Genomic DNA, 19,557 nt, shown 5'->3' on the forward strand with positions numbered 1-19,557 from the left:
AGCAGGAAGACACAGCATCCGACGAGGGTCCAGCTCACCAGGAAGACACAGCATCCAACGAGGATCCAGCTCACCAGGAAGACACAGCATCCGACGAGGGTCCAGCTCACCAGGAAGACACAGCATCCGACGAGGGTCCAGCTCACCAGGAAGACACGGCATCCGACGAGGGTCCAGCTCACCAGGAAGACACAGCATCCAACGAGGATCCAGCTCACCAGGAAGACACAGCATCCGACGATGGTCTCGTTCACCAGCAAGATACAACACCCGACGAGCGTCTCGTTCACCAGGAAGATAAAGCATCCGTCGAGGGTCTCGTTCACCAGAAAGACAAAGCATCCATCGAGGGTCTCGTTCACCAGCCAGACACAGCAACCGACGAGGATCTCTGTCACCAGCAAGACACCACAGCGGACGAAGATCTCCTTCACCAGCAAGACACAACAGCCGACGAGGATCTCCTTCACCAGCAAGACACAGCAGCCGACGAGGATCTCCTCCACCAGCAAGAAACAGCAGCCGACGAGGATCTCCTCCACCAGCAAGACACAGCAGTCGACGAGGATCTCCTCCACCAGCAAGACACAGCAGCCGACGAGGATCTCCTCCACCAGCAAGACACAGCAGCCGACGAGGATCTCCTCCACCAGCAAGACACAGCAGCCGACGAAGATCTCCTTCACCGGTAACACACGGCAGCCGACGAGGGTGCCATGCACCAGTAAGACACCGCAGCCGACGAGCGTCTCGTGAACCCGTAAGACACGGTCAGCAAAGGGCACGTTCACAAACAAGATGCAGTCGTCAACAGTCTCGTTTACCGGTAAAACCTACATCTGGGGGGAAGAAGAGAGATCACCTTGGTGAACAAAAGAGCGATCAGCCGGAGGATCATAAAGGAGGGATGGCCATGCTCTTCCGACGGGGTGGCCTGTGGAGTCAGATGCTCTTCTAGTGGGGTGGCCGGAAGGATCATCGACACTGTTCAAGCCTTCTTAATGTAATGCAGATTTCCACAGGAAACCTGGGGGTGGCGATATCATGAGAGCATTGATGAGAGCATTGTCTGAACAGCATGATGATGCAAGGGCATCGGAGCTATATCAACCTTCCCATAGATGTTGGAGCAGTCGGAGGACGGCAGAGGCTTTGTTCACCGATAGGATATCGAGATGAAAGTGCAAGCTGACAGACCAGAAGTCCAGGTTCATAGGGATCGAAGTAGTCCAGCAAGGAGGCTGGACGGTCACTCTTGCAGAAACGACCATGAGCATAACCGGAGACGAACAGTCATCATGCATGGTACGGTAGTAGCACCCCAAGGGCCAGGTACGCTCTTGATGCGGTGGCTCGAAGAGCCAGGTACGCCTTTGATGGGGTGGCCCAAGGGCCAGGTACGATCCTGATGCGGTGGCTCGAAGAGTCAGGTACGCCTTCGATGGGGTGGCCCAAGGGACAGGTACGCTCTTGACGCGGTGGCTCGAAGAGCCAGGTACGCCTTCGATGGGGTGGCCCAAGGGCCAGGTACGCCTTCGATGGGGTGGCCCAAGGGCCAGGTACGCTTGCAATGGGCGAACTGTTCAAGCCTTCTTGATATTTTACATATTTCCATGGGAAATCTGGGGGTGGCTGTTGCGAAGGCTCTCAAATGGATCTCCATATATGGGGATAAAAAGGCCGTCACTTGGATCTCCATATATGAGGATGATTTGTGGCCCATATGTGGAGATAATGGAAATATCCAATGCTGACATCAGATTAATAGGGGAACCCCATATAGGGATATACACGTGTGCCATCGTCATATGCGATTGGATAGCATTGTCATTATGACACACATATAACTAAAAAGTATAAAAGGATTACAGTCAGAGACTTAAGGGGGCAGAATATCTTCTAATATCTTTGGCCTGAGTCAGTTGGATAGGACGGAATATCTGGCCAAGCAAATTATAGAGCTTTTCATTGGAGGTTTCCGCATCCCGGTTAAGTTCGTATCGAACACCACTGTCGTGGGTCCTAACTAAATAACCAGCACTGGTTCGAGCTATTTTACAGACCCCAAGAAGCAAAGATTTTAGTTAAAAATGTTCTCTTTAAAAATATTTATATATTCAAAGATTTGCATATATTTTCAAGATTTTTCAAAAGTAGCATATCTACAAACTCATAGTCACTCACGAAGTGACGCTGTCACGCTGACCAATGAAGAGTACCAATGATCAAAACATAATAAGGTGAACAGTCTTTACATTGTGTTGTGGCCTGCCCAGACACTGTCATTCAGAAACAGCAGGCTTAAAAACGCTCCAGCTTTTAAATCATTTTAAGAGTGACATGAAGGTGAGTGTTCACACGTGATACACCACAAGATGAAAACACTGCTCAGTTGCCACAGCAACCAGGGAATTGTGTTTGGGTCATTAGTTATGCATTTTCGCTTAACAGGGTGTTTTGTGGCTTGCCCCATGGACTATTGGACATTGAAACAGGCAGGGGGACAGCAGGACAGACTGCCTGAAGACACAAACACAAATCAACAGCAGCAACACTAGCTCTCATAGATTCCCCTTGTGTTTACCACACTCAGAGAGCCTTTCTTCAGCTCTTCACAGAATAGAGACTGACGCACACAAGTTCACATCTAGTGACGAACACTCCATTTCACACACAGCGACTCAAAAAAACAAAGAGGGCTTCACTTGTCCCCTTTAAAACATTCAAGCCTTTGTCTAATCTCCACTTCCAGGCTTGATTTCAGTTCAGCTTTCAGCCTGTTGCTGTGGTTCTACAAAAAACAAACATCCTCAAAAGTCAAGGGAAGTTTATTTGTACGCCACATTTCACACACAAAGCAAGGCAATTTAAAGTGCTGTACTGTTCTGCACATAAGAGGCACGCAAATGCATTTAAAGAGATATAAAGATAAACCCACACCACCAGGGAAACTCAGAGATATAAAGATAAACCCACACCACCAGGGAAACTCAATGGAAGTGATTGTACAACAAAAGGGACTCCAACCCACAACATTGTGCGGGTTCAAATACCAGAACTATGGTCACTTGGTCAACACAATATTAAACTCTATTCTAATGACAACTCTTTCTTGAGGAAATACTGTACAAACACCACCAGTGACTGGACTCTACCCGACTAATCTAGGATTATGGTATTCAACCACTGAAACTGGTTGTAATTTTCCTCCGAAGAATTACAGTAACTGTAATCACTTCTACATCACTATGTAATTGTAATCCCACACACTAGGATTACGAGAGAAAACCCATGCCAGCGGGACTTTAGCCTCCTGATAAACCCCAAAAAACTGATCAGGAATGACACAATGCCGACTCAGTTCTTCAGTTCCTACACCTGGTGACGACCTTGGACACCAGGAAGTAAGAAGATACTGGATATTCAGAATCTACTTGACACCTTTCTCTGGTAAAGGTCATGTTTTACACTCAGATAAGTGAACTCTCCAAATTGTACTGTTACAAAGAAAAGTTAGAAATTATAAAGGCAGGCAAAACAGGTCAATGAGCCAGACTTTAACCTGTGATGTAATGAGTGGGCCTATATCCACTGTGTTGCACACGCCAACTGACCAAGAGCACAGGGATACAATACACAGTACAGTGTAGAGAAGGCACTTTCTGCCCTCACCGTTGTTGATGGGCGACTTACCGGTAGCTTGTCCAGTCGGGTGAGCGATGGTGAGCTACGCCTCACCACCATCGACTGCCTTTATACATCACACACACACACCACAACAGATTTTCTGCCACAGATACTTATCGACACTCATTAACACCGACGTTGGGTGTATTGGCTCTGTGCGGCTCATATGGCACATATGGCCAGGTCAATGGCGTTAAAACAGACCTGGAGTGCAGGGGTGGCAGCACACTCAGGCCATACACAAACTCATTTCTCAACCGGATTCAGTTTGTAGATATACTAGAGCTATACTAGTTTTGGTGAAAACATTTGATGTAGAGGGGAAAAAGGAGGGGACCAAGTATAGAACAATGGGGGACCCGAGTCAACTACTAGGGTTTAAATTATGAAGTCACAGATACAGAAAGGAAGCAAAACCATAGCTGAAATTGTGCAGTCGTGGACAAGGACTGTCAACAAGAGCATGCAATTCTGATGCCTTCTTTCAACCAATATATACAGAGCAATTCTGTCACCTTCTTCCTTTTCAGGAAATGCATTACTTTTTAGTTTTTAGTTTTTTAACCGAACATAAACACTGTGGTAGAAAGAATATAGTGCAGGTGTGGTCCCTTGAAAACCAGCTAAAATGGATGCTCTCAATGTGTGTCTAAATGTGGCTGATGGGAGAAGCCTCACATTCTGACTCAACACCACAAAACGTGTAGTCTGTCTTTATAGGTTTATAAAACTGTAAAAAAAAGAAACAAAAAAAAAGAAAAACTGTAACAGGTTTTCCCACTGCGTCTTTGGAAATCCTGGTTTCCATTTTCAGCCAATGCCACACAGCCTACTCCAAAACTGTATCTGCACCATCTGGTCATTTAGACATTTACACATGCAAATGCACCTTGATGTTTTGTAAATTACGCTCGTTCCAATTGGCAACATTAATACAATATATTATAATTCCTCTAACTTAGTAAGCGCATGGTAAATCTTTACCGTGTAAGCCCCCCCTACACACACCTACAGTATAATATTGCCAATGGGCCATTCTTGTGAGGTGACTATTAGTTGTGTACAGTGATTGGCTAGTAGTAGTACTGTACCTGAGAAGAGCAGCCACAGTTCGCCCCTGAGGCTCTCTGGGATTCCGTTTAGAACCAGCTCCCTGGTCTTTGATGTACGGTACATACACACACCACGGCCAAACTCAAAGAAATGGATGTTCCATGATTCCTCTTTCATCTTCTCCTTTGTCTGTGGAAGGGAATGTAAAAGTTACGAGAGGTGGAATGAGATCAAAGGTGAGAGAGGAAGGGTGACAATGATGGTGGGGAAGGAGTGACAAGAAGAAGATGAGAAGGTCAATGGGAATATACTAATACAGTATGTCTGCATAACCTTTTATCTGCCGCAATTGTGACATAAAAATATATTTTTTTGTGTCAGATGGTATTAATGCACTTTAAATCAGTAGAAATACATCCCTGCTGCAGGCATTTTAACTGCTCATGTTTAGTGATCAGAACCCCAGTCTGCAAAAACAATAAAGTCTGCACACTGGGCCATGCTCCAAAGTTCAGCATTTATTGGTTCCTCTAGTCTTCATACGTCTGATGAAGAGCCAGTGAGACTCAAAAACATCACATCCAATGGTGTAAAGGAGCCGATAGATACATTTTAAACTTTGGAGCATGACTTTTGGTTTTTCATAAGTGGATATGCATGCTTTGTTATTGTTAGTTTCAGAACCCCAGCCTGGTCAGCCCGTGTCATGAAATAGACAGGTGCAATTATGGTTTGACCCTAAAAAAATTGCAACAGAAGGTTTCTCAACTGTTTTGTGTAGTATTAGGTGTCCTTAATAACATACTAAAAGTTTACCAAAGTTTGACCATGCGAAAGGTGTTATTTTAGCATAATATGCATAATATGCCCATAACATCCTATAGAAGGCAAAAAAGTCCAAATTTCATCATTCTTTAAGTAACATGTGACATATGAAACTAGGGTGTTTGCATGATTCTGAATCCATTCCAAGCATTAGTTTTGCACAAAAAACACTCCTTGGGAGGAAAACGGCCACACAAACGTGATGAGGTCAGCACATTTGGTCAAGTGGATCAAGTGGATATGGCCTAATTTAGCCCAAGGAGTGTTTTTTGTGCAAAACTAATGCTTGGAATGGATTCAGAATCATGCAAACACCCTAGTTTCATATGTCACATGTTACTTAAAGAATGATGAAATTTGGACTTTTTTGCCTTATATAGGATGTTATGGGCATATTATGCATATTATGCTAAAATAACACCTTTCGCATGGTCAAACTTTGGTAAACTTTTAGTATGTTATTAAGGACACCTAATACTACACAAAACAGTTGAGAAACCTTCTGTTGCAATTTTTTTAGGGTAAGGTGCCTTTTTTTCATATATGCCCTCACCTAAAATCATATATCTCTAGCTAGCCACTAATCAAAATTGTACAACTGTGTTAGCCACGGTATGCAAGGTGAACACACAGATACAGGGCCTTAAAAAACGCAATAAAACCACATGAAGATGAGAAATTAATTGCTAATGTGTGCAGGTAAGATAGGTGAGTGGAGCCTTGGAAAGACTCACAGCTTTGGGCCCCAGGTCCTCAGGGGCGTCTTTCTGGTAGATTTTGAGGAGGCCCTGTGTCGCAGTTGGGAGGCCAAGGTGGTAGTGTCGCCCCCCCTGGCAGGGCTCACGTGCTGTCAGGGGGGAAGAGGAGGTGAGGTGGGGCGGGAGAGAGGAGCTGAGGCCAGAGCAGCCCTGGGACACATTGAAAACAAAAAGCAAAAAAGTATTAACTCATTGAATAGTGCAACACTTTACAAATCAAGTATATAAACACAGCCCGATCTCACTCAAACACGGTGAAATAGCACGGATTGGCAATTCCATACATACACGCCTAGAAAACCTAGTTTGGGTGAGACCGGGTTGACACCAAGATAATATAAATGCAATTATGGATATAGATGTAGGATAACAATATTATCCAATATGGTCGCACGCACGCAAGTGCACACTACACACACGCATTCAGAAAGTTCGCTAAATTACTTATCAGTTATGAGGCTAACTGGCTTGAATTCCCTTACATAGCCTAGACTTAAAATGTCAATTTGAAAGCTTTTCTTCAGTCTTACTGTACGGGGGAGAATTGCTTTCCTCCTGGGCTACAATGATGTGCATATATATAATATTGAACAATGCCGACACATCACCAATGATGTGATGAGCTACTGGAACCTGCTAATCTGAGCAGCATCTGCCGAGTGCTGATGTTGCTGAGCTGTGATTGGTGTAGCAGCATCAGTTTGAGTGCTGACACTGCTGAACTGTGATTTGGGCAACAGCGTCAGCTGAGCTGTGTGGTGCGCCGAATGCATCAAAAGTAATCAACAAACTATACTATAAAAGTGATCAAACATTGGCCACATTGTTAAATACTATAATAAGAAAGAGGCACAAATTGTGAAAGCATGTAACATTCCAAGTGCTCGTCAGGGTGGGGGTGTCCCCAGTTAAAATATGATTATTTTGGGGGAGACGGCTAGCCGCTTCCGCGGAATGTTGCAAAAACAATCTGGTCATTGAGGAGTGACTGACTCACCGAGGGGCTAATCAGAGGCAAGTGATTGCTGTCACTCCACAGCCTGTCTGGGGTGCGTTGCAGGAAGTCGGAGATTCTCTGAACCAGGAAGTCTCTGTCTTTCAGGTTGGCGAAGAGGAAATTCATCTTGTTCTTTGTGCTGATGCTGACAGGGCAGGGCAGGACGCTGCTGCTGTCTGCCTTCTCCACTATGGACACCTAGAGGAGGGGATGGACAGAGCCAGTGGGTTACAGAAGAAGCGGAGACTGGAAGGTCTCTGGGTCGAAAACGTTTGAAAGGTATGTCCTTTGTACCTCTCTGAGGGGTATGATGAGCTGACAGAGATCTTCCTCGCGGCTGGCGAAGCAGATGTAGTTGTTGGACACAAACAGCTGGCCTACTATGTGCATCTTGGCGAACGGCGTCCACAGGGTGCAGTCTGTGTGTCCGTCCAGGCGCTCGTCCTGCGTCAGGCGGAACAGAGCCCGGTAGCGCTCATTCTTAGCACGCGCATCCAAATCCCTGGAGTCAATATTATTATCCAGTTTTTATTAGTGAGAAAATGAAGAAGAAGCTGATTTGTATTTTGTGTAAGAGATGAAAACTGGTTCTTCTCAGTGTGTCAGAGCATAATACACATTTAACCTCTTTTTAAATGTTACTTAATCATACCTCTTGAGTGTCGATACGTTCTTCAGTGTCTTGCAGGGCTTAGGCAGAGAACGGTCGACAGCAAAGCCCTCATTGTCCAGTAGTTGCCTCATGGCCATGTTAGCTAGCTGTTCCATTAGCTTGAAGGTATCATTGATGTTGAGGAACATGGAGAAGTAGTGTTCTGTGCTGCGAGTGCTGACCCGCACGCTCTCTGGGAAGAGCAGCGTTGCGTTTTTCTCCAATTGGGTCACATCTGTCCACTGAATCACCAGGGTGACTGGGGGAGGTGGTGAAAGGGGAAGGGTGGATTAAAAAAAGGGAAGCATATGAAGTTAGTTAGGCCAGATATACCATGAAAGGAGGTTAGCTATGATACAGTTGGAAAGCTGACTAAATGTTGTATTTTGACATTTTATATTCTTAATTAGACTTTGAATCATGGATACATCTGGGGACTTTCAACGGTCATACAGGCCAGGGGAGACAATATTCAAAGTGAGGTGGACATACTGAAATGTAGTAGATAATCCAACTGCTAGTTGGAGGCTAGTGGCTACAAGGACTTTTCACAAAACTGTGAATTAATGAGTAAATTTAAGGAAAGGCGGTAAATATTTCAATAGATTCACTCACTACAAGTGCATCATTGTTCATAAGGCTAATTAGGACGGAGCCAGACGGAATTCAATTAGCAGGGGAATTTCACAGGGCGATATGCCGGATATGCCAGACATTCTACAACACAATGGCCATCTCAACACACACTTTTAAATAATCACATGATGTGAGGTGTTTCTGCATGAGTGAGATAGGGTGTTCACCCTATCTCACTCATGCAGAAACACCTAGAGCATGCACACAAACAAGCACACTCTTACCCTCTTTTCCAAGCAGGAAGGAATAGAAGCAGAGGTGGTTGATGCTGAGGTAGACCCATCCCTGGCGTGGTACACGGCCTTTCCAGTAGCTGCAGGAGTAGTAGTTGACCAGTTTCTCTTCGTCAGGCATACCAAACAGCTTACGCATCTTCAGCTCCGCCTCGCGGAACTTACTGGAGTCTTCGTCTTCCTGGGATTGTTTGCTTTTATTCTCCTCAGCAATAATTCCCTGTGTACAGTTAGGAGGAGTGCGGGGGAGAAAAGTGATGTTGTTATATACATTACTTGCCTAATTGAGGATTGATTAAGACAAGGGGTGTTGTTTGTTTGCCTTGTGAAATGTAGGCTGTCGCCTGTGTAAGCCCTTTGATACTGTAGCACAGGTTTTCTCAAACGTTTTGGCTGGGGAACCCCGGAAATGCTTTGCCCATACCTTTCGACCCACTGAGGGGTCGCGTCCTACAGGTTGAGAACCCTTGCTGTAACAGACTAGTTATTAAGAGCTTTACAAATATACCTGTACTTGAATTGATTGGTGTGTGAGCGAGTGAACAAATAAGGATGAGGAAGTGAAAATGTAAATAATGGTAGCTTCTTGTCATACGGACACTCCAGCAATAAAGAGGCTAGGACAGTCTGATAGATGGAAATGAACTGCAGTTTACAGAACAGAAACATTTCTACTCACACCGCTGCCATGTTCTCAGACATTTAGATTCATTATTACATAACAATGGAATGTTTTCTGCTGCAGCGAAGATGATGCAACGCATGACAAAAATGATCATTATGGTGGCTAAAATCCCCTGGATCTTATGTGCACCCTTGCCGAATGCCATATCCTCTGCACCACCTCACAGTTTACTACCACTCATCTCAGCTGTTGTTTGTCACGAGTACATCCACATAGAATGCAAATATTATGCTGCGACAAAGCAAAGCATTTTTTTTCCAAGAACAAGGTGGATATTTCACTGTGAATAAAGGCATCAACAGCAGTTACAGCACTGAACTGTATGAATGAGGGATTCATAATATTCATTTATTACACAGCTTGGTTGAATGCTTGATTCTGATTGGTCAATCAAATTCAGCTGTGTGTTAATTCTGGATAATGACCGCTCCTGAGCACCTGCTGCGCCCTGCTGATTTACTGCGGTTTCCAACATGACAGCCATGTAAACACACACACACACAATGTAATTTACAGCTAAACATTGCTCTCAATGGTATATATATATATATATATATATATATATATATATATACTACAATTTCGCGGGCCTTCGGCCCGCTCATCCCAGAGTTGCGTTGCCCCGCGTTGCGATACAGAAGTCCACAGATACAGAAGTCCACAGTGACACGCGTTGTATGCAGCTGTTTGGTGTTGCAGCGCGTGCGCGCGTGTGCGTGTAGTGTTGTTGGTGTTGTTCTTATCCATATATGCGCCTCGGTTCGTCCCGTTTGTTCCACGCCAGGTGTAGATTTTTTCTGTGCTTGTTTTCATAGACGTGGCAACAAATTAGCAACAGTAGGCAATGGGAAAAAAGGATGCAGTGTTGCCAGTGCCGCGAGTTTTAAGCGTGTTGTAGTGTGTGTGAGCAGGGCTCGACGCTTAGCATTTTTCCAAGTAGCACGCAAATTATTTTAGGAGCACGATGAAAAGTTATGAAATAATGTGTTTGAGGGCCCTCCTATCCTATATACAGCTTTAGTCCCCACACGTCTCAATATTTGCCATCGACAATGAACAGAGAAATTAGGTCAAAATTCCGCAAAATATGACGTAAATTCAAATATATTATTATATATATATATGTTTTGTAATTTAATTTGTTTTGTTTTGAATACTTTACTTATAAAAAAACCTGGCAACCCGCACCCCGCGGTCATTTTCCGCTAACCTGAGTGGGGCTCCCTAGCCTGCTGGAGGGGGTCACATCATCCCATGCACCCTCGAGAGGAAAAAAAAGGAAAATAAATGCAGCCTTGAGCCACCAATGTGGTCTTGTGGAGCTTGATCACCTCCTCCTCCTTTTCCCCAAATTGCCAATCCCAATAAATCCAAAAGTAGCCTAGTGTGAATACTTCCACAGCCTAATGACTAAAGGATGAACTATCAGTCTTCTCCAAAATCTTGACAACGCATTGTAAACAGAGACAGGAGCCGTGTGTGTGTCACACCAAAAGTGGTGACCTATAGAATCCTGTACATATAAGCATCACGCAATCGTCACCCCTACACAGCTGTCATTAATTAATGGTCTTGACTTGATTGCCTATGCGTTCAAGTTAAATAGGGTGAAAAGCGTGAAATGCACAGGCTCATCTTACATCGCTGCTGGCTGCCACTGCCACTCTCTCTCTCTCGCTCTCTTCTCTCTCCTCCCTCGCTGGGGTGGGGGGGGGGGGGGGATTAGTTGCGCTGCCTTCGACAGTGCTATACTTCTCCAGCAGCGGTGCAGAACCGAGAGAGTGACACATTCTTTTGGATGTAAACTGCGCAACTTTTAGCTTTAAAGATCGGATTCTGTAGTCGCACCGGTGTTACAAAGTGAATTGTACAACTTGCACGGGGATATTTTAAGTCGCAAATGCGAGTACGTAGTCGCACTGTCGAGCCCTGTGTAGTGTAGTGCAATTTGCGCTGCATCGCGCGGCGATCCAAATTCCCCCCCCGCGCACGCACGCGCACGCGCGCACGCACGCACGCACGCACGCGCGCGCGCGCGCACGCACGCACGCACGCACGCACGCACGCACGCACGCACGCACGCACGCACGCACGCACACACACACACACACACACACACACACACACACACACACACACACACACACACACACACACACACACACACACACACACACACACACACACACACACACACACACACACACACACACACACACACACACACACACACACACACACACACACACACACACACACACACACACACACACACACACACTGTACGTAGCTGTTTGTTGTTGCAGCGCGCGCGTGTGGTGTTGTTGTTCGTATCCATATATGCGCCTCGGGTCGTCCCGCTTGTAGCACGCCAGGTGTCGACGCGGTCGTGTTTGCATGATTTGAACTGTCCAAGTTAGAGTCAGTGTGTGCGGTGTGTAATTCTTCTTCTTCTTTTGGTATGTGCAGAGCCATGTGTTTTCTAAGGCTCTGGGTATGTGTGTCACGTGGTGGGCTTTGAGCAAATGGGAGAGGGAATGTAGTGTTGCCAGGTCCGCGTATTGTAAGCGAGTGGTAGTGTGTGTAAGTAGCGTGTTGAATGGCATTTTTTCTGTGCTTGTTTTCATAAACGTGGCAACAAATTAGGCGGGGGTGTCGGTGCTTGTGGCGTGTTTGTGTTTATTATTGATATTGATATTGTTTGTGAGTCTGGACGGGAGCCGGCTTTAGTGGCAGTGCAATGACAATTTTTACGCGGGTGGTGTTGAGTGTGGGCGTGCGGCGCGACATGAGGAGATAGCCGTGGATCGACGCGGAGGGTAAGTGTGTGACGTCTTAGTGTGTTGTTGCAGTGTGTGTTGCTCCTGCTTCGGCACCCAGCGTGTCAGTGGCGTAGTAGCTGGTGACTTTGGGTTGCGTACATGTTTTCAATTGTATAATATATATATATATATATATATATATATATATATATATATATATATATATATATATATATATATATATATATATATATATACGGACCTGGTAGAAAAGGAGTTAATAAGGAAAAAAAAACATGCAACTCGCTATGGCCTTTAAGAGAAATGTGCATCAGTTAATAATGTCTACATACCGAGATCTTTCCCTTGACAAAGGTGGTGATGTCATCATCGTTGTCAAATATGGAAAGGGTCTGGAGCAGGTTGGCTTCCAACCACTCCCAGTCCCCTGTGATCTCCTTCCTGGAGGAGCCTGGAGATAGCCAACAAAGACAGTTGTGGACACGCCATACACTCTACATACTAAGCACATCAAGTACAATCAACTAGCTTATTCTTTTTTTTATTTGAATTTATATTTGTATCCACACAGTTGGCGGCAGTGGTTCAGGGCTAGAGTGGCCGGTAGAGTGGCCGGATGGGAGCCACGAGGTTCCCAGTTCGAACCCGGGCTCTCCCAGAGTTGGTGTCAAGACTCTGAACCCCTAATTGCTCCCAATGTGCAGGTTGGTGCCTTGCATGGTTTCCTCTGCCGTCGGCATGTGAATGTAATGCACAATCTATGTAAATCGCTTTGGATAAAAGCGATATATAAATGCACCATTTACCATTTTACCGTTTACTTCAGGAAAGCTTTGCATACAAGAATTACACTGCCAGCCTCTCACTGCCTGCAATGTTCCTAACAGCACTGAAATTGAAATGGGGCAACCGAATATAGAATGATCATTGATCAGGTAAAAGCTGTAACCCATAGTATTGCAAAGGAATTCTCCACTGTCAGATTTGGCGATGTTAAGACAGGTTAACTGAATCAAACAAACAGTTGAGAAATATTTGTTGTCGAGTCTGTCGACAAATGTAAGTGGCTGTAGTATGCCGTGCTGTAGTATGCACGCAACCCCTAATGGAAATGGGAATTCGCTTAAAGAAAAATAAGTGGTCATTGGTCAATGTTTTTACTACAGTATGATTATGTAGGAGAATACATTTCTATATTAACTGAAAATGTTGTACTACTGTAAACAGATACTGTATTATACAGAGTAGTACTGTGCCGCCTAGCATAAACGTAATGAGTGTGTGTATTGCAGCACAACGCACCACAGGCGATGCTCCAAAAGATTTGAGAGTCTCCAGTCTGGTGCAGGATCCTATAAGGAGCCACTCTGGCACTGGAGTCCAGGACCACATCTAGGGTGCCCACCAACAAGCCTGGTGGAAAAAAGTCAGAGAGTCCTTTTTTTGACTGGTTCATAATCCCTTTGCCCCACACGCCAATATCCTCTTACAAGCCATAAAGTTGAATGAATGGTCAGGGTCATAAGACCTTAATATAGGGCAATCATAAACTGTACAATGTTCATACTAGTCTATGTTGGGAGACATTTCAGAATCATGGACTTGGGACAACATAAATATGTGAGCAGTGAGCACCGTCTTATTTAAGTAGTCCACTGGGTCATGGGCACTGGGTCACTGGGTCATCCTATAAACCAATTTTAAGTTAAAAAATGAAGACAACAAAAACCTGATCTGCTCTGTATTCATACTATTCAACTGACTATCCCAATTTGGGTATTCAATGTTAGAACAACAGTTTAATGTGCTACAGCTTATACAGCCATGAGTCGTGGTTTTGAAAATAACAACAACCAAGGCAGAGAGAATACCGTGGTCTTAAGCTTAACATCAGAGCAAAATGCAATGAAAGAAAAAGAAAAATGCAGTGGCACACTACTTGCCTTATAGTAAGCAAATCTGATTTAGCTGAATGAGAGGCCTTGCCTTTCATGTCAATAAAATGCATTATAGTAACAGGATGAATGGCCCTAAACTCACTGATGATGCAGGCAAGTTCCTCTAGTCTTTCAGAAATAGCTTTTGGGAGTAATTCAAGAAAATCTAATCATGAGCTAGTACACAGTAAAATCCTCGGGGTTAATGGATCCATTTGTAGCTCAGAGAGTGTACAAATGGAACCAAATGTTATTTGTACACTCTCAGAGTGCTGCGTGAAGGGTACACTGCAGACAGTCAACTGGGCTAAGTTTCACTCACAGTTGTCTTTTTGGTGTAATTAGGTCAGCTTTAGGTTGGGCCCAACATATCCCACAACACCACCCAGTCCAGTGTTGTTTTGATGTCACCAGAAAAACTGGCCTTTAGCCTTCCGTTCCTACCTTACCTCCTATGTTATTATCATTATCATAAGCACCCAGAGAAATACACGTTAAATAGCGATATAAGCCTTTCCTCTGAATAACTTGTTTGTTGACAAAAAAAACACTTCGTTGACCAAACAATGATTAGCCTTCGTGCTAACTACTTTAACGTTCGGCTTACAGACGCTAGAAGAAACACACATCCTTTTTGCTTTCGACTGACTGGATGATGGTGCAGTGCAGAAATAAACACTTTACACCAGTAATGTTGTTAATGTTAACAATCCCCCTATCAAACGTAAACATCACAGCATTTATTGGGCAGCTTGGCCGGCCCGAATGCGCGTTCATCAGTAATAATAGCTGCTGCTGCACAATTATGCTTTGATTTCGATTGTTTACAGAAGAATACTTCCAGAACCGATGCCATGACTTATCTAAAACGCTCCATGTATTGTTATGTACCTGTGATGCCTCCTCCTTTGCCGTGGCCTTTCCTCCGCTGGAGGATGAAGAACGGGTTCGCCCTCTCGCTCACCCACAGCGCGTTGGCGAGCAGGACCTCCTCCGGAGTTATCCACATTATTTATGGACACTTTGGGACAACCTTTACGCCGTATGTATGGCAAACAATGGAATGCGTCTATGTTAAAATTGTGAGACGTTATATGTCGCGAGATATGTCACGCCTGGCCGTTCTGAAACCGCTGTTGTTTTTGGGTTCATGTCGTCCACACGGGTCAGTCGGTCCGTCAGCCCTGCAGCAGCATCGCTCAGCCTCGCTCACTGTCTGTTCTGTTGTGTGTTGTTGTGTCTGCTCTGCTCCTGCTGCAATTCTGTCTGTCACTTCCGCGTTTGGCATGAAACTCCGCCCCCTTGTACTCTACGCGGCTGCGTACGTCGTTGCGTCACGCTTCGACATTTATGCTCACATCACTGTCAAGATTCTAGAGCAGTGGTTTTTCATATCAAGACCCAAGGGGCCATTATTGTCTCCACCAGGCCGAAGGCATGGGGGGAGAGTATGTTTGTCTCCACCAGGCCGAAGGCATGGGGAGAGAGTATGTTTTGCACTCCGTCCGTCTGTCCGTGTGTCCGTGTGTGTCCGTCCGTCCGTCCGTCTGTGATCAGCTAATCTCCGGCACCGTTAACCCGGTCGATGCCACATTTTGCACACACACTCCCTGGATGCCAACGATGAACCTCTGCCCCAAAAAATCCAGAACGGCCTGTTATAGCGCCACCAGGAGGCTGCTTTGTGCAAAACAAGTTTTTGGACAGTACACCTACAGATTTTGTCCAAACATCACGCAAATTGGTACACAGTCTCTCTAGAGCCATTCAACGAAACGGGTCTTTCAGATTTCTCAGACTCCATCCTGATTGGCTAAGATTGGCCTCCAAAGTTCGCAGGAGTGCTCAGTTTCAAACAAAATGCTGCAAATCATGAACACATCGTGTCATTTCCGTGAAATTGTGCACGCACATTCCCACTAGGCCGAGGAAGAAATGCCACATGAACATTTTCAACTCAGCCTCATGGTGGCGCTATAACTGGCCGAAAAGTGTTTTTACCTCTAACTGCACGGATCTGTGGATAACTTTGTATGCCAACTCCCTAGAGGCCAAGGAAAAACCTTTGACTGGAATTTTTCACATCTGCTCTTTATAGCGCCACCAGGAGGCCGACATATGTAAAACACATTTTCGAATATTACTCCTTCAGATTTTATCCAAATTTCATGCAAATCGGTACACATGCTCTGTAACGGACCCGCAGTCGAGACTTTTAATGTGAAGGTGCTTTTCTTGGTGGTGTCATATATGCAAAAACATGGAGCCCAAACTGGCCCACTCTTGTCATGATTGGGCCAGCTGCAGAGAATCTGGTGATAGGGAATTAGGCTCAGCTGTGGTGCTGGGGTTAAATGCTGCCTCAGGTTGAGGAAGGGACACTATGGCAGCAGATATGGCAGCAGAGTAACAGAACAGAAGTGTTCAAATGGTTTGTGGACCATGGACCTTGGACCGGCTGGAAAGGCCTAAGGAAAGGACTCACGGCCAAACTTTATGAAACAAATGGACGCCATGCAATGAAGCACACGCCACTTTAGCACCCAGCTGGAAAGGGGACAAGGTGAATTTCTTTAATGGTTATTTGGTCTGATTGGGTCTTATTCTTGTGGTTTATTGTGGTTTTCATATTGCATTTTGATATGGTAGTTTTAAGCTATGCACTGTATGGCTTTTATTGGTTATGTAATTATGGTTTATGGGAATGTTTGTTGCTGATATTAAGATTTTTGATATGTTTTCTATTGATTGTTGTCTGATTTATGATACATTTTATGCCTGTTTCTTGTACAGTTCTACGTTGATTACCAATAAAAACTTCAAAATCATCAGTTCAGTCTTCAACCTTTCATGGCCAGCTGGGTCCGCTACAGTAGAACTTTACCCGGAATGGACTCATCACTCATCTCTACATCCACCTGCAAGAAAATGGACTTCTCTCACTCTGGGGCTGCCATCAACCAAACTCAACTAACCCTGTTGTATGGATCCGGTGAACAATTGCATTAACACAAACGCGCACAACAGAATGGAACGTTACGAAACAAGGACTGCTACAATATGCATTTTTCACAGTAGCTGAATTCAATTTTAGTTTGTGGTTCTATGATGTACACGCCAGTGAAGATTCATAGTTTGCCAAAGGTTTTGTATAATTTAAGGTGTTGAATTTACAATACAAGTTAAAGGTACATTTGTTTACGGTGTTATATTTAAGGTCTTTATTTACTTGCTCTCATAGCCAGGTTTATTGTAATTTCACATAGGCCATTATTAGCATGGCTGCAAAGGATTCAGAGATGGACTCAGGAAAGGTTGATAATATGGTAAAAAGGCTTCTCTGCTTATATGACGAGTGGAAGGTCATTGTACGCACAGCAAGAACGCAGTTAAAGTCAAAGTCCAATGCTGAGAGCTACCTAGGAATTCTAATTGAAACACTGGTTAAGAGTAAAGAAGACATTTCGAGACTATATGATGAAATCAGAGAATACATCACACCTGATATTGGGATAAAACGACGAGTTGAGGCATGTAAATGTATTTCAGAGGACATTGTTAAAATAGAATACCAGAGGTTTCTAGATGATGAATTGAATGGAATCTTAGTGCAAAAACGGTTTAAAGAACTGCTTGACTGCATGTGAGCCTCACTCCTTTGGCCCTCCAACACAAATCAATTCCAGATATGGCTGTCATTCTACACCGGCTTTGGTGGTAGCCAGCCGTGTGGAGGCAGCAGAGCTTGCTGCAAGGAAAGCGGAAGTAAAGAAACGGAAGGAGCAGATGAGCTGGACGGAGCAGTTTGAAGCTGGACGGAAGGAGCAGATGAGCTGGACGGAGCAGATTGAAGCTGGACGGAAGGAGCAGATGAGCTGGACGGAGCAGATTGAAGCTGGACAGAAGAAGCAGAAGACATGGACGGAGCAGTTTGAGCAGGAGCGGGAGCAGCAAAGGAAGCTCCAGGCTGCCGCACAGGAGCGGGAGCAGCAAAGGAAGCTCCAGGCTGCCGCACAGGAGCGGGAGCAGCAGAGGAAGCTCCAGGCTGCCGCACAGGAGCGGGAGCAGCAGAGGAAGCTCCAGGCTGCCGCACAGGAGCGGGAGCAGCAGAGGAAGCTCCAGGCTGCCGCACAGGAGCGGGAGCAGCAGAGGAAGCTCCAGGCTGCCGCACAGGAGCGGGAGCAGCAGAGGAAGCTCCAGGCTGCCGCACAGGAGCAGGAGCAGCAGAGGAAGCTCCAGGCTGCCGCACAGGAGCGGGAGCAGAAGAGGAAGCTCCTGGCTGTCAGAGGAGCAACAAAAGGAGATCCACCACTGCCAGACACAACAGCTAGGTCGGGTGCTCCGGATCGCAAAGAGGAAAAGGGCATCGAGGAACAGCTGGAGGTGAATGAGGGAGAGGCAGCAGTGAAGCCCAAAGACTCAGCCCAGCAGGGTGCAACGGCCGTAGCCTCAGATCCCAAGAGGCCAGGGGATTCAGTTGGAGCTGGTGTTCTGCAGGTCGGAGGGGCCGAGCCTCATGCCATCCCTCAGAATCAAGTTCAAGCTGAGGGCCAGGCCCCCAAAGCAGTGGCTGCCAAGGAAGACACCCTGGCTGCTTTAGTAGCGACACGAGCAGCTAGAGGAGCACCACTGCAACAAGGACGACGACCAGATGAAGTACAGGCATCCGTACCCAAGGTGGGAGGAGGAATCATGGTGGGAGAAGGGTGGTTCAGATTATTGCTACCTATTGTGAAAATCTTAAATGCGTCTGGGGTCACATGATTTTATGTACAAATAATTTGTATTTTTTTTACTTGATCTAAAGGGTTTTAAAAATCACTTATTTTTGGTGGGAGTGTAACGGACCCGCAGTCGAGACTTTTAATGTGAAGGTGCTTTTCTTGGTGGTGTCATATATGCAAAAACATGGAGCCCAAACTGGCCCACTCTTGTCATGATTGGGCCAGCTGCAGAGAATCTGGTGATAGGGAATTAGGCTCAGCTGTGGTGCTGGGGTTAAATGCTGCCTCAGGTTGAGGAAGGGACACTATGGCAGCAGATATGGCAGCAGAGTAACAGAACAGAAGTGTTCAAATGGTTTGTGGACCATGGACCTTGGACCGGCTGGAAAGGCCTAAGGAAAGGACTCACGGCCAAACTTTATGAAACAAATGGACGCCATGCAATGAAGCACACGCCACTTTAGCACCCAGCTGGAAAGGGGACAAGGTGAATTTCTTTAATGGTTATTTGGTCTGATTGGGTCTTATTCTTGTGGTTTATTGTGGTTTTCATATTGCATTTTGATATGGTAGTTTTAAGCTATGCA

At 45.4% G+C, this 19,557-nt stretch overlaps 1 protein-coding gene across 2 annotated transcripts in view; it reads right to left on the reverse strand.

The window, feature by feature from the left end:
• Positions 1 to 15,537, reverse strand: part of tbc1d9b (TBC1 domain family member 9b) — a 37,282-nt gene extending 21,745 nt beyond the window's left edge. For both annotated transcript variants that reach the window (XM_079502799.1, XM_079502798.1), the window contains exons 1-9: positions 15,138 to 15,537; positions 13,612 to 13,722; positions 12,642 to 12,760; positions 8,833 to 9,061; positions 7,973 to 8,231; positions 7,615 to 7,822; positions 7,321 to 7,518; positions 6,300 to 6,473; positions 4,779 to 4,929 (exon numbers count right to left, since the gene is read on the reverse strand). In XM_079502799.1, coding sequence (XP_079358925.1) covers positions 4,779 to 4,929; positions 6,300 to 6,473; positions 7,321 to 7,518; positions 7,615 to 7,822; positions 7,973 to 8,231; positions 8,833 to 9,061; positions 12,642 to 12,760; positions 13,612 to 13,722; positions 15,138 to 15,255 — 1,567 coding nt within the window. In that variant the 5' untranslated portion in view covers positions 15,256 to 15,537. The remainder of the gene's footprint in view (positions 1 to 4,778; positions 4,930 to 6,299; positions 6,474 to 7,320; positions 7,519 to 7,614; positions 7,823 to 7,972; positions 8,232 to 8,832; positions 9,062 to 12,641; positions 12,761 to 13,611; positions 13,723 to 15,137) is intronic.
• Between the last annotated feature and the right edge of the window lie 4,020 nt (positions 15,538 to 19,557).

The sequence above is a fragment of the Electrona antarctica genome (genome assembly GCF_951216825.1).
Source record: "Electrona antarctica genome assembly, chromosome: 1".
Taxonomy (NCBI): domain Eukaryota; kingdom Metazoa; phylum Chordata; class Actinopteri; order Myctophiformes; family Myctophidae; genus Electrona; species Electrona antarctica.